The sequence below is a fragment of the Mustela lutreola genome, chromosome 11, assembly GCF_030435805.1.
Source record: "Mustela lutreola isolate mMusLut2 chromosome 11, mMusLut2.pri, whole genome shotgun sequence".
Taxonomy (NCBI): Eukaryota; Metazoa; Chordata; class Mammalia; order Carnivora; family Mustelidae; genus Mustela; species Mustela lutreola.
Window position 1 is genome coordinate 26,640,161 of NC_081300.1, and position 12,707 is coordinate 26,652,867.

Below are 12,707 nucleotides of genomic sequence, written 5' to 3' on the forward strand. Positions count from 1 at the left end.
GGCCCTCCTCCAGGCCGGCGGGTAACGCCGCAGTCGCGCCGGCGCTTCCAGGGGAGGCAGGCACCGCGCGGGACAGGGGGCACCGTCACAGGCCCGGCGCCTAAAGGCGTGCGGGAGGCCGGCAGGCCGCGGGAGAGGGCGGGAGCTGACGCGCAGCGAACGCGGCGCGCCGCGAGCCCGGGCGGAAGACGTGGGCGGAAGGTGGTGGGCCGTGTGGGCCGTGTGGGCCCGGTGGGCGCCGGAGGGCGGGGCCCGCGCGCGCTGGGGGCGGAGCTCCCGCGCCGGTCACGTGACAGGTCCGGCGGCAGCGGCGGCGGCGGCGGCGGCCGCGGCGTCTTCAGCGGCGCCCAGTGCAGGATGGTGCTGGAGGCGGCGGCGGCGGCCGTGGTGGCGGCGGCGTCGTTGGCGGCAGCGGGAGGGGGTGCTGTGGCGGCATCGGCGGCGGTGCCCGCGGGTGGTGTAAAATGGCGGATTTCGAGGAGTTGAGGGTAAGCGGGGGCGCGGGAGTGGGGAGTAGAGGCCGCGGGGGAGGGGAGGGGAAGCGGGGAAGCCGCAGCGTCGCCGGCCGCCACCTTCTTGTTTCGCTGGGACCGGTTGTCGGAGCCGGGAGCCCCGGCCCGAGTGCGAGCGGGCGCCCGCCCGGGCCGTCGCGGGCGGGGGAGGGGAGCCAGGCGGCGGAGGACGCCTGGGCCGCGCGGGGGCGGCGGGCCTGGGGCCCCGGCGAGCGGCCGGTGGGTCCCGCGGGGGGTCCGCACACCTGGCGTGGGGCGGGGGCCGCCGTCGGGAGGGGCTCGTGGGGACCCGACTTTCTGGTGTAAGGGCTGAAGTAGGAAGCGTGATTTGCTTTTCCACCTTCATGGGGTGTGTGTGTGTTTGTGTGTGTGTGTGTGCGGCGATTCAGAAGTCTACACGTTACTCACTTGGTGGGAGCCTGTTTTCTGAAACGTGAAGTTGCGTTTAGGAATCCTCTCTCTTATGGCTGATGCTACCGTTTAGTGAGATCTGTCACAAGAAAGGCCCCTTTCTCCTACCAGTGCTTCCTCTTGAAGAGAAGCGTGGTCTCTGGGGAGCGCTGCCTTTAATAATCGACCTTAAACCTTGATATTTTCTCAGTGCTGTGGTTAAGACACCCGCAAAGGCCGTGTTGTCATGAGGTTTGTGAACTCGTTTTGCTCGAGGGAAAGCATTTTTCTTTCTAGTCTGAGAACAAGGTCACAACTTTATTGTTGATATCTTTGTATAGTAGAGGCTTAACAATGGGTGTGCTGGGGGTAGAACGGAAAAGATGTTTTTCCCTGGGCTGATAACCTTCAGAGTCCTCAATTGAAACTAAACGGTGGTCAACGAATAGGCTTTATTTTTTATGGATCGCTGAGTTACTGGCGACAGAAATGGAATATTTAAGGACGGAAACCCTGATTTAAAAGAAAAGTCAAAGTAGAGATGAATGTGAACTTGAAATTAAAGGCAGTCCTTTTGCGTAACAGACGTATGGTGTTAGGGTTACTTTTTTGAAATAAGAAGAATCTGGTAAAATATTCAGTTTTGTATATTTATTGTTTTTTTCCGCGAGGGTTGGAGTGGGGAAGGATGTTGACTGTTCACCTGGCTGGTACGATGGACCTCAGCAAAAGGACGCATTGGTGATTCTGATCTAAAGGGAGAATGGGTTATAATTTGCGTAATACCTGCTATTTTCCCTTCTGTTGTTTCAAAAAGAATGGTACATTAGTGCATTTTATGCTCTATATTAGTTTATACAGAGAACCATTATAGTAGGTAAAAAGGGTAATCATATTGGTAAGTGTAGGAGTTTTAATGTCTCAGAGCATGGAGCTTTTTTAACACCTGTGGAGCTTTGAAACAAGCAGGCCTGAGCCTCAGCTGTATAAATGAATGCATTAGGTTCAGGGATTGGTTGAGGAGACTGAATGTTGAAATTAAATTTAAGAAAAAACATTTTTTTTTTAACCTGCAGTATCCTCTTCATTTTGCATAGTAACATCTCTATATAGTTTATTCTCTTCCAAGGTTTTTTGTTGATGAAAATGTTTCCAAGACTTCCATTAGACTTTTATAAATGTTGCTGGTCAAAGCTTAATAAAAAGGGAGGATTTAAGGGGCGCCTGTTTGCTCAGTCGTTGGGTGTCTGCCTTCGGCTCAGGTCATGATCCCAGGGTCCTGGGATCCAGCCTGGCACCATCTGGGCTTCCTGCTCTGTGGGAAGCCTGCTTCTCCATCTCCCACTCCCCCTGCTAGTGTTCCCTCTCTTGTTGTGTCTCTCTCTGTCAAATAAATAAAATCTTTTAAAAAAGGAAAAAAAAAGGAGGATTTATTTACCAGTCTAGGGCAGAGAAGGCAGGCAGTGCTGAAGTTCTGGTGGAACCAGGAACTGCAAAGTGGTTGGAAACCAAAGATGCTTTTTTCTCTTTGGGTGTACCTGTCCCTTCCCTCTTTTCCACTCTCCTCTCTCCTCTTTTATCTTTCCCCACCTCCCTTCCGCCTCCCCTTTCCCCCCCCCCCACCCTTGCCCCCTACAGGTTGTTTTGTGTGTCACTTCATCTCTTTCTGTAAATCAGCTCTCTTTGCTTCTCCCTGCACTTGATGGAAGATGGCCCCTCCCTCATAGTTCACATAAGGTGCCCAACAGAGAGTGACTGGGAAGAGTTTGCAGAGGAGGGAAGGGGTGTGCAGATGGATGCTGGAAAAGAGTTATCCACCCCAGTCTTCGCTTTAGCTGCTCAGCAGCATCTTCTACATTTAAAGATGAACAGTCTCCGTGCCCTGCCCTCATTTCAAACAGTGACAATGATGTTGATGATAGCTATCCAGAGTCCAAACTGTCCTGCTCTGTAGTTTCCTTCAGGTTCATGTGGTGCTGCTAGCCATCAGCCTGGGATCTGTGAACTAAACAATGATAAATAGCCGGTGTCCTTCTTATGTGATATATAATACTGGAGGGGAAACAGGACAGCTGGCTGAAAATCTAATTAGAAAGGAGGGAAAGAGGAAGAAACATGCAGGACATTCTAAATGGTCTCTGCCTCAGAATATATTCTGTGAGGCTCAGAGAGATCGTCAAGTAAATTGAAGGACGAGGAAAAAGGGCCAGCATTAGTTTGTTGACTAACTTGGCAGTAGAGGAAATAGCCGACCTGGATGTCACATATTTGGCTGCCCATACTGCTGCTGAGAGTATTTCCAGTATCTTTATCCATTATCATTTGGGGCTACTCCCTGGGGGCTTGTATAACCAGAGCAGGTCACTTCTGGCTGGTGATGCCATCTCCTGTACTGGAGGTCAGGAATTCTGGGAAAGGTCATCCCCACTGTGCATTGGTGACTCCTGTGCCTTTGCTTTGTAAGCTTAGGGTGGGGGTGGGGGTTATTTGATGAGGCAACTCCTGTGGAACCTTAAGAGGTCGCCAGATGATTTTAGTTTTTGAGACTGCTATGTAAGCCAATGCTAGAGGTCTTGTCCGGTCATAGCAGAATATGGCAACCCTGTACTTTGCTGCTTTCATTTTAATAGAATACCAGCACACCTTTCATCTAGTTCTTCTGAGAGAGGAGATCTGACTGGCTGAGCTTAGCTGAGGGTCCTCTTCTATTCTAATCATCTGGCACCACATCTGTGGCCAGAAGCTTAGAGTCCTAGCACAAAAACTTGACTCATGAGATTATCTTGATGGGTTGGGGGAAAGGAAGGGGTAAGTTCTCTGAAGTGGAAATTGTGGGCTGAGTAGTCAAGGATGATTATGATAACACATCATGTATTCAAAGCTTTCAAGATGCTGGAGAAGAAATTATTCAATTCAGTGGTTGGTTGTATATAGCTTTTATGTTGGTAGAAGTTTCTGAATTAATTTGTAAATTAACTAGTTGTGAATTAACTTGGGGCGAGCTCATAAGGTCTGATGACTGGGACCTCTGTCACTGCCACCCTCCTTTCTCCCTACGAAATAGTCTCTGTCAGAGCTAAGCACAGGGATGGAGCAGAGGCAGAATAGTTGGGGTTCTGAAGTTCAGAAAAGCCACCAGAGTGGCTTTTTTTTTTTTAAATGATGTTTTATTTTAGAGAGTGAGCTTGCATTCGAGTGCCAGGGTGGGGGTGGACCGGGTGGAAGGGCAGAGGGAGAGAGAATCTCAAGCAGACTCCCTGATGAGTGCACAGCTCCACATGGGGCTCAGTCTCATGACCCTGAGATCATAACCTGAGTCAAAATCAAGAGTGGGACATTTAATTGACCGAGCTATCCAGGCATCCCCCAGAGTGGCTTTTTTACCCTTGTCTTTCTCCTCCAGTTGCATAATTGTATACTGTGGGCTGTTGATGCAGTCTTTTGGCAGTTCTTAAAAAGGTTCCTGCTATTATTTAACCTGGTTAATCTACTCTCCTTACTTCTCACCACTGAATTATGGAGATGGAGGAGGGATCTGTTGCGGTAACATTTTTTTTTTCCTTTAAAGATTCTCTCTCCTTCTCTCCTGCATTCCTCATCCCCTTCCTTTTGTGCATTGCGTTTATTATCTCCATGTGTGTCAGAGAACAAGAGTGAATGGGTGTGCAGTCTCAGTTTGTGGGCTAGTGAAAGAGAGTGAGTAATCGTAACTTTCTTAATAGATACTGGCAAACCAAATGCAGAAGAGCTTTTATGCTGAGTCTTAAGTAATTCTATAACAGAAGATTTTCTGCCTAGAAGGCGTGGATGTTTGGTTCTTTACACATAGCAGGACTTGCCATTCTGGTAGCTTTGGGTGCTGTTAGGATATAGAGGGAGAATAGGAAGTTAATGGGGGGGAGGCGTGAGGTTAGAGTTCTTCATCCTTCATGCTCCTCAACTATTGGACGAGGAAATAGACTAATAGATAAGATAGATGCAACTGAATCTACCATATGATTCAAAGTCTTGAGTGGACATAACTGAAATTTCAGGACACAACTTCACTTGAGATCCTGTCTGTGAAAGCACGTTCCAAACTCAGTATTTAACTTAAATGGATAATTTAAAATAGTAAGCGAAGGTATTCTTAGCTGTGGTAGATGCCTTTGCATTTGTTTGTACCTTAGGTCTGTGGCCTCCCTCCATGAATGTCTTTTCTAAGACATTTCTAAGACTGTTCTAAATATTACATTCTTCAGGTGTTTCTCTTTTTTTTAGCATTTTGCCTTTATTTTTCTGGATTGGATCTTAGTTACTTTATTTTTAAAATTTTTTTATTGAGATGTAATTTACATACCATAAAATTCAGCCTTTTAAAATGGCTTTGGTCTATTCACAGAGTTGTGTAAGCATCACCACCATCTCATTCTTAACATACCTTTTCAAGGTACATGTTGCAACATGTGGTAGTGTTTTTTCCTTTTTATGGCTGAATAATATTCCATTGTATGGAGTATACCACATTTTGTTTATTCATGAGTTTATGTGTATTTGGGTTGTTTGTACTCTTTGGCTAGTATGAACATTCATCTGTGTATAAGTTTTGTGTGGACATATGTTTTTGGTTATTTTGGGTAGTTACCTAGGGATGGCATTACTGGGTACATGTGATAACTCTGTTTAAGTGTTTGGGGAACTGTCAAACTTTCCCCAAACTACTACATTTTACATTTCTACTAGTAGTTATAAGAGTCCTAATTTCTCCATATCCTCACACACGGGTGTAAAGTGGATTTCATTGTTTTGATTTGCATTTACCTGGTGATTAATGTTGTTGAGTATCTTTGCTTTTGCTTATTGGGTATTTGTATATTTTCTTTGGGAAAATGTCTACTCAAATCTTTTGCCCATTTTTAAACTTTCTTTTAAGTTCAAGTATTCATCAGATATATGGTTTGCAAATATTTTATTCATTTTATGGACTGTCTTTTCACTTTTTCCATAATATACTTTGAAGCACAAAATTTTTTTTAAATTTTGACAAAATTTAGTTTATAAATTTTTTCTTGCATGTGATTTTGATAAGTCATTGCTTAATTCAGTGTCATAAAGATTTATGTCGTTTTCATATAAGTGTTTATATTTGTAGTTCTAGTTTTTAACATTTAGGTTGTTGATCCATTTTTGTTGATGGTGTGAGGTAGGGATTGAACTTCTTTTGCATATGGATATCCACTTTCACACATTATTTGTTGAAGTATGATTCTTTCTCCCTTGAGTTATACTTAGAGCTAGTCTCTTTTTCAAGTACCTGAATTTAAGAAATTACACAGTTGAAATAAAAGTGATATGTGGAATCAATGGGTATCATAGTCTGAACTATTCTCTATGAATGTTTACATTGAACCTCCACCCCTGGTAATGTGGCTTTTTTTCCTCGACTTTTTTTTGGAAAAGTGGTTTGAAACAAATAAGAGTTTTTGTGACTTTGCAGAGAACAATGTAAATCTAACATGGACATTCAGACCTCTCCATTTGATTATTCATATAGGTCAGTAAAAGCTGTTCTTGATTACATTGCAGAAGGTTGTTTTTGCATGGTTATTGACTGACTTTGGCCAAATTATTTCACTTTTTCTTTAACCTGGAAAAAATTAAAAAAAAATTTATTGAAAGTGTGTGTGTGTACACATGCACATGCACCAATGCGTGCACACAAGGGGGAAGAGAAGGAAAGGGAAAGAGAATCCTAAGCAGGTTCCACACTCCATGCTCAGTGCAGAGCCTGACACAGGGCTCAATCCCACAACCCTGACATCATGACCTGAGCCAAATCAAGAGTCAGAAGCTTAAATGACCGAGCCACCCAGGCGCACTAACCTGGAAAATGTTTTTATTTATGTCTTTGAAGGTTTCTTTAGTTTGATAGAGAGAGAGAGCGCGCACGCGCGAGCATGCACTCGTACAAGTGCATGAGCAGAAAGAGAGGCAGAGACAGATGGAGAGAGAGAATCCCAAGCACGCCCCATGCTGAGACTGGAGCTGCAGTAGGGGCCTGTTCTCAAGACCCTGAGATCATGACCTGAGCTGAAATCAAGAGTTGGAAGTTTAATTGACTGAGCCACTCAGGCACCCCTGGAAAATGGTTTTAATAATAATTTTTATTCTTATCACCATTCCTCAATGTTTTTCCCAAATGAAAGCAATACCTCTGCAGGTAATTCAGGAAAATTCAGAAGGAAAAATAAAAGCCCTTCCTTTCTTTCCCAGTAGATTCCACTCCTGATATAGCTAACTGCCTTTTAACCATGCTTGGGTATTTCTGTTTTTAGTTTTTCTCTTTAGGCTAGTTCCCAAACTCAGAAACCCCACATATTTTTCTGTATCTTGATTTTTCTTTAAACTCTGAGCAGTGTCTTCTGCTTGACTCTAGTAGATAAGAAGTTTAGATCATTATGTTTTCCACTTTTCCTAGCATACTGATTTGTACTAGTTATACTTTTTATTATTTTTTTAAAGTTTTAAATTCCAGTTAATGTACAGTGTTATACTAGTTTCAGGCATACAATTTAGTGATTCAGTGCTTCTTTACATCAGGCAGTGCATATCCCAAGTGCCCACTTTAATCCCCATCACCTAGTTCACCCATCCCCCCACTCCAGCTCTCCTCTGTTAACCCTCTGTTAAATATAGTTAAAAGTCTGTTTCTTGATTTGCCCAGTTTCTCTTTCTTTCCCCTTTGCTTGTTTGTTTTGTTTCTTAAATTGACAAATGAAATCATATGGTATGTGTCTTTTCTCTGACTTATTTTGCTTAGCATGTACTCTCTAGCTCCAACTCTGTCATTGCAAGTGTCAAGATTTCATTCTGTTTTATGGCTGAGTAATATTCCTGTGTGTGTGTGTGTGTGTGTGTACATGCACACCACGTCTTTGTCCATTCATCTATTGATGGACACTTGGACTGCTTCTGTAATTTCGCTATTGTAGATAATACTGCTATGAATACTGGGTGCATGTATTCCTTTGAATTAGTATTTTTATATTTTTGGGGCAAAAACCTAGTGCAACTGCTGATTCGTAGATTAGTTCTATTTTTATCTTTTTGAGGAACTTCCATACTGTTTTCCAGAGTGGCTGCCCTAGTTTGCATTCCGACTAAGAGTGTCAGAGGGTCCCCCATATACCACATACTTGCCAACACCTGTTGTTTCTTGTGTTATTGATTTTAGCCATTCTGAGAGGTGTGAGGTGATATTTTATTGTAGTTTTGACTTGCATTTTCCTGATGAGTGATGTTGAGCACCTTTTCATTGTGTCTGGCCGTCTTTGTCTTCTACCAGTTACATTTTTGTTCCTAATTTTGCTGTTAGTTATTAACTTTTTTTAATAGTTAAACTTCTGTTTCTTGACCTATCAATTTTAGGCAGTATCTCTTCAGTTCCCAGTCTCACAGAGAATTTAGTACCCATCTATTTCCCTTTGTTTCTTCTACCTCCAGTCTTCATTTACTTCCAGCCTTCATTTTTTATTGCACTGTCAAGATTTTAGCATTTATATTATGGTTTATAACACTTCTAAACTTTTCTGTGCTTCTGTGGGAGGATTCTAGAAATTGAGTTTTGGACCTCCCTTTGTAGTATGTATCCTGATAGAAATATTAGTCACTGTGAAACCACATCACTTGGAACTATAGAGGAACTTCTGTTACTACCCCTGTGCTTCTCAAAGGAGAAATGTAATAGAGTCTTGCTTGAGTGAGGAGAATTCATGGAAATTATTTTTTAAATTTAATATTATAGTGTGTTCTCATATGTAACCATTCAACTTTTCTTGGTGAAGGGTTTTTCTGGAGCTCTCAACCTTTCTTTTCAAATTTGGGCAGCTTGCTTTCTAGATCTGCTATACAGCTGTCATCCTGGGATTATATTGCACCTGGATTAGGTCTTTTGCTTGAATCCCTTGTCTTTTTTAAATTCCATTTTTGATATTACTGGAATATAATCTTGAGTAGTTGTTTTAGTATGGACATGTGATAAACATCTAATTCCTTCATTGTCTGAGAATGACTTGCCTTTGTTCCTGATTGGAGGTTTAGATGTAGAATTATATATTTTGGTAATCAGTTTTTCCTACTGAATTTTGAAAGCTTTGCCCTAGGAACTTAAAACACCAGTGTTGCTAATAGAGTTGCATTACAAATCTGGTAGTTATCCTTGTAGTCACCTTGTTTAAAATCTTTGTGGTGATCTTTTTATCTTTGGTATTTTGTGAAATGTGTCTAGTTGTAAACCTTTTTTTCATTCTTGCGGGGGGTAACATTTTAGCTCTAAGAGTCTTTTCAGTTATGGGAAATAGCTTTTATTTCTTTGATTACTTTTTTCCCTCTTTTCTGTTTTCTTTGAGACTTCAGGGGTGAAAGTTGGACTTCTAGATTGACATGTATTTGTTTATATCTGAGGATTTCCTTGATTTTTGTCTTTAAACTCTTCTGCAGAATTTATTTCAGTGATTATATTTTTAGTTTGTAGAAGCTTTATTTTTTTCTTCTTTTCAATAACAACTTGTTCTTAGTTTATGGGGAAAAATACCTTGAAGTCTCTGAGGATGCTAATTCCTTTAAAAAGATCTCTTGAGACAGTTCTCTTTTATTATAATCATGGTTTGTGTATTTGGCTTTGCCAAATTTTTTTTTGCCCATTTTTATATTGGGCCATCTATCTTTTTCATACTGATTTTACCCACACCATGTAGACATACAGAATTATATTATATCTATATATCTAAATTTTTATGTACATAAAAATTTTATACAAATGGAATGATGCTGTATTTTTTTTGTTTATTATCGTTTTTAATTTTCCATTGTATGAATACCAGTTTATCATTTCTCTTGTTGGAAATTTGTGTAGTTTCCTTTTTTTTCTATCACAGGTCACCAAATTTTTTATCCAAACTTCTGAACCACAGAATATGCTGAAAATGCAAATAAAGAAAAATTCTATAAACTTAATCTGCACTGATTTGACACTATTTGTAATTTTTTATTGATTTCATTTAATGTAAATATTTGTATGTTTCACTGCAGAAGTTCTAGGAGTAGAATTGCTGGGATTTAAGGATATGTGTGTCTGACTAGATGAGGTCAGATTATTTTCCAAAAAGGATTGTATCAGTATTTACTCTTTCCAACAATGTAGAAGTTTTCATTACTCGCTTTCTTGCTAACACTTTGATCACACTGAATGTTTTTGCGACTGAGTAAAAATTTCACTTGATGGTTTTTAATTTTTCCCTTTGGTTATGAAAGTGAGCATCTTTTATTATGCTTATTAATATTCTCTTCGCTCTTCTGAGATTCTCTTACCTGTTTCGTGTCTCTTGTCCATGTTTGTAGTAGGTTTAAAAAACCTTTTTTCTTACTAATTTTAATAGTTCTATAATTGAATCTGTCTGTGTTTTCTGGATTCTTTTTTTTTGTTATTGTTGTTTTCTGGATTCTTATCTTTTAATCTGCACTGACAGCACCATCACATTGTCTTAATACTCCCAACTCTGTAACAACTTCCACAAAAACAAACTTCTGTTGATATAGGGCATTTGTGTAGGAAATATGTAGATCATGAGAATACATCTGGGTGAATTTTTTCAATATAACCAAATGTGGATGAAGAGAATAGAACATCACCAGGACCCTAGAGTTACTTACCTCCCAGTGACTAACCTCTGTCTCCTCAAAGATAGTACTGGCTTGATACTGGTCTTAGATTAGTTTTGTCTGTTCTTTGAAACTTACATAAATGGAACTGTATGGTGTATATATTTTTTGTGTCTTTCCCCCTCAGTTTGTTTGCAAGATTTATTGGCATGTTGTTGTAATTTGTGTATTCCCTTCCACTGGCAAAATAGGGTTCCAGTTGCTTCATGTTCTTTCTTGTCCACTTTTTTAAACATTTTAGTGAATATTTAGTGGTTTTAATTTGTATTTTCTTAATGAGTAATGATGTTAAGTCCCTTTTACTATGTCTGTTGGCCATTTGGATATCTTTTGTGTCATGACTTTGCCAATTTTTTTGCCCACATTTATATTGGTTTATCTGTCTTTTTCCTGCTAGCTTATAGGAATTCAGTACATATCCCAGATACAGCTCTTACAGGTTATATTTTTCAAATAATCTTCTCATTTCCTTAGCCCTATAAGTGTATTCAAAGATCTTGACTTCTCCACCTATCCATTGCCCTTTTTCCACTGGCAGATACTTGCAGGGGAAAAGAGCCATTAAATGTTGTACTTCATTTTCTATACTTCCCTTCTTTTCACAGCACTGGCCTCTCAGGTCCTTGAAACTTTTTATAGTGCTTCATGTCTTCAAATGGATGTTTTTCACATTACCTTCAGTTTCTAAATTTTCATAGGGAAGGTTGGTCTCAAAGTCCACTCAATCATTGAGGGACAAGAAGTAGGCCAACTCTTCTTGCCTTATAGTTCTTTAGGGTACTTCTTGGCTGTTTGATCCTTTGTAATTTTAAAATCATTTTCCTAAGTTATACAGACAGAAACATGCATGATCTGTTGGGATTTTGATGGGAAATGCATTGAATCTATAAATAATTTTGGAGAGAACTAAGGTTTCTTAACCGTGAACATTGTAATCTCCATTTATTTAGGCCTTTTACAATGTCTTTCATAAAGTTTTATAATTTTCCTCAACTAAGCTATTGCAAATATTTTGTTAGATTTATTTTTAGGTACTTTGTTTTTGTATCAAATCATAAATGGTATCTTTTCATAATTATATTTTCTACCTTGCTGGTGTATAGAAGTACAGTTTTGACTTTGTGTAACAACCTTGCTCTACTCCTAATTGTGATAAATTATCAATAGAATTCTTTTGGATTTTTGTGTAGATAGACCTATCTGTGAATAATGACCTCTCTGTTTCCTCCTTTCCAATTCTTATGCTTTTTTTTCTTTCTTTTTCTTGTCTTAATGTGCTGGCTAGGATCTCCAGTACAGTGTTGAATAGAAGCGGTGATGGGGGCTTCCTGATCTTGTTCCTGATTTTAAAGGGAATGCTTTCAAAGTTTCACAGTTAAGTATGATGCTTGCTGTAGGTTTATTGTAGATAATCTTTTCAGGTTAAGGATGTTCCTTTCTATTACTAGTTTGCTAATTTAAAAAAGTCATGAATGGATATTGAATTTTATCAAAAGCCTTCTCTGCATTTTTTTGAGATGATGATGTTTTCCCTTTGTAACCTGTTAATGGGGTGAAACTTGTGTGTTTCAAGCATAAAGTCAATCCTCATTTGTCTCTTTTTTCATTTTTGGACTCAAACTGAAGATAGTTAATTTAAGATTTTTACTTCTTAAAATTAGTAATATTGACCTAAAAAAAATATGCTCTTCTTTTTCTGGAAGAATTTATGCAGGATTAGAACTCCCTGACAAAATTGTGACTGTGTTTTCTTTGTGAGATACTTCTTAACCACTGATTCAATTGCTATGCTTATAAGATTTCAATTTTCAAGCCAGTTTTGGTAGGTTATATATTTATAGGAAGTTAGTTGTCTTTTTCATTCATGTTCTTGAATTTATGGTATTAAGTTGTTAATCTCTAATTTTGTATTACTTGTATTTGATGTCCCTTTTGTCTTTTTTCTTTTAATGCCTTTTCTCTTGATCTCTCAAAAACTAAAAGCTTACCAATTTTTTAAAGACTTATCAGAGATCAGTTTTTTTTTTATGCTCTTTAATGTATCCTTCCTCCATTTCATTATTTTCTGCTTTTTATTTAATTTGTGCTTTTGGGGGGCATATTTTT

At 39.8% G+C, this 12,707-nt stretch overlaps 1 protein-coding gene across 3 annotated transcripts in view; it reads left to right on the forward strand.

The window, feature by feature from the left end:
- The first annotated feature begins 307 nt into the window (after window positions 1-307).
- Window positions 308-12,707, forward strand: part of PIAS2 (protein inhibitor of activated STAT 2) — a 90,694-nt gene continuing 78,294 nt past the window's right edge. For 2 of the 3 annotated variants that reach the window (XM_059138785.1, XM_059138780.1), the window contains exon 1: window positions 308-488. Coding sequence is in view for 2 of the 3 variants with exons in the window: in XM_059138780.1 (XP_058994763.1) it covers window positions 465-488 (24 nt within the window). In the remaining variant the exon portion in view is untranslated. Of the gene's footprint in view, window positions 489-11,886; window positions 11,976-12,707 lie in introns of all 3 variants that reach the window. The other variant, XM_059138779.1, reaches the window with a different exon arrangement.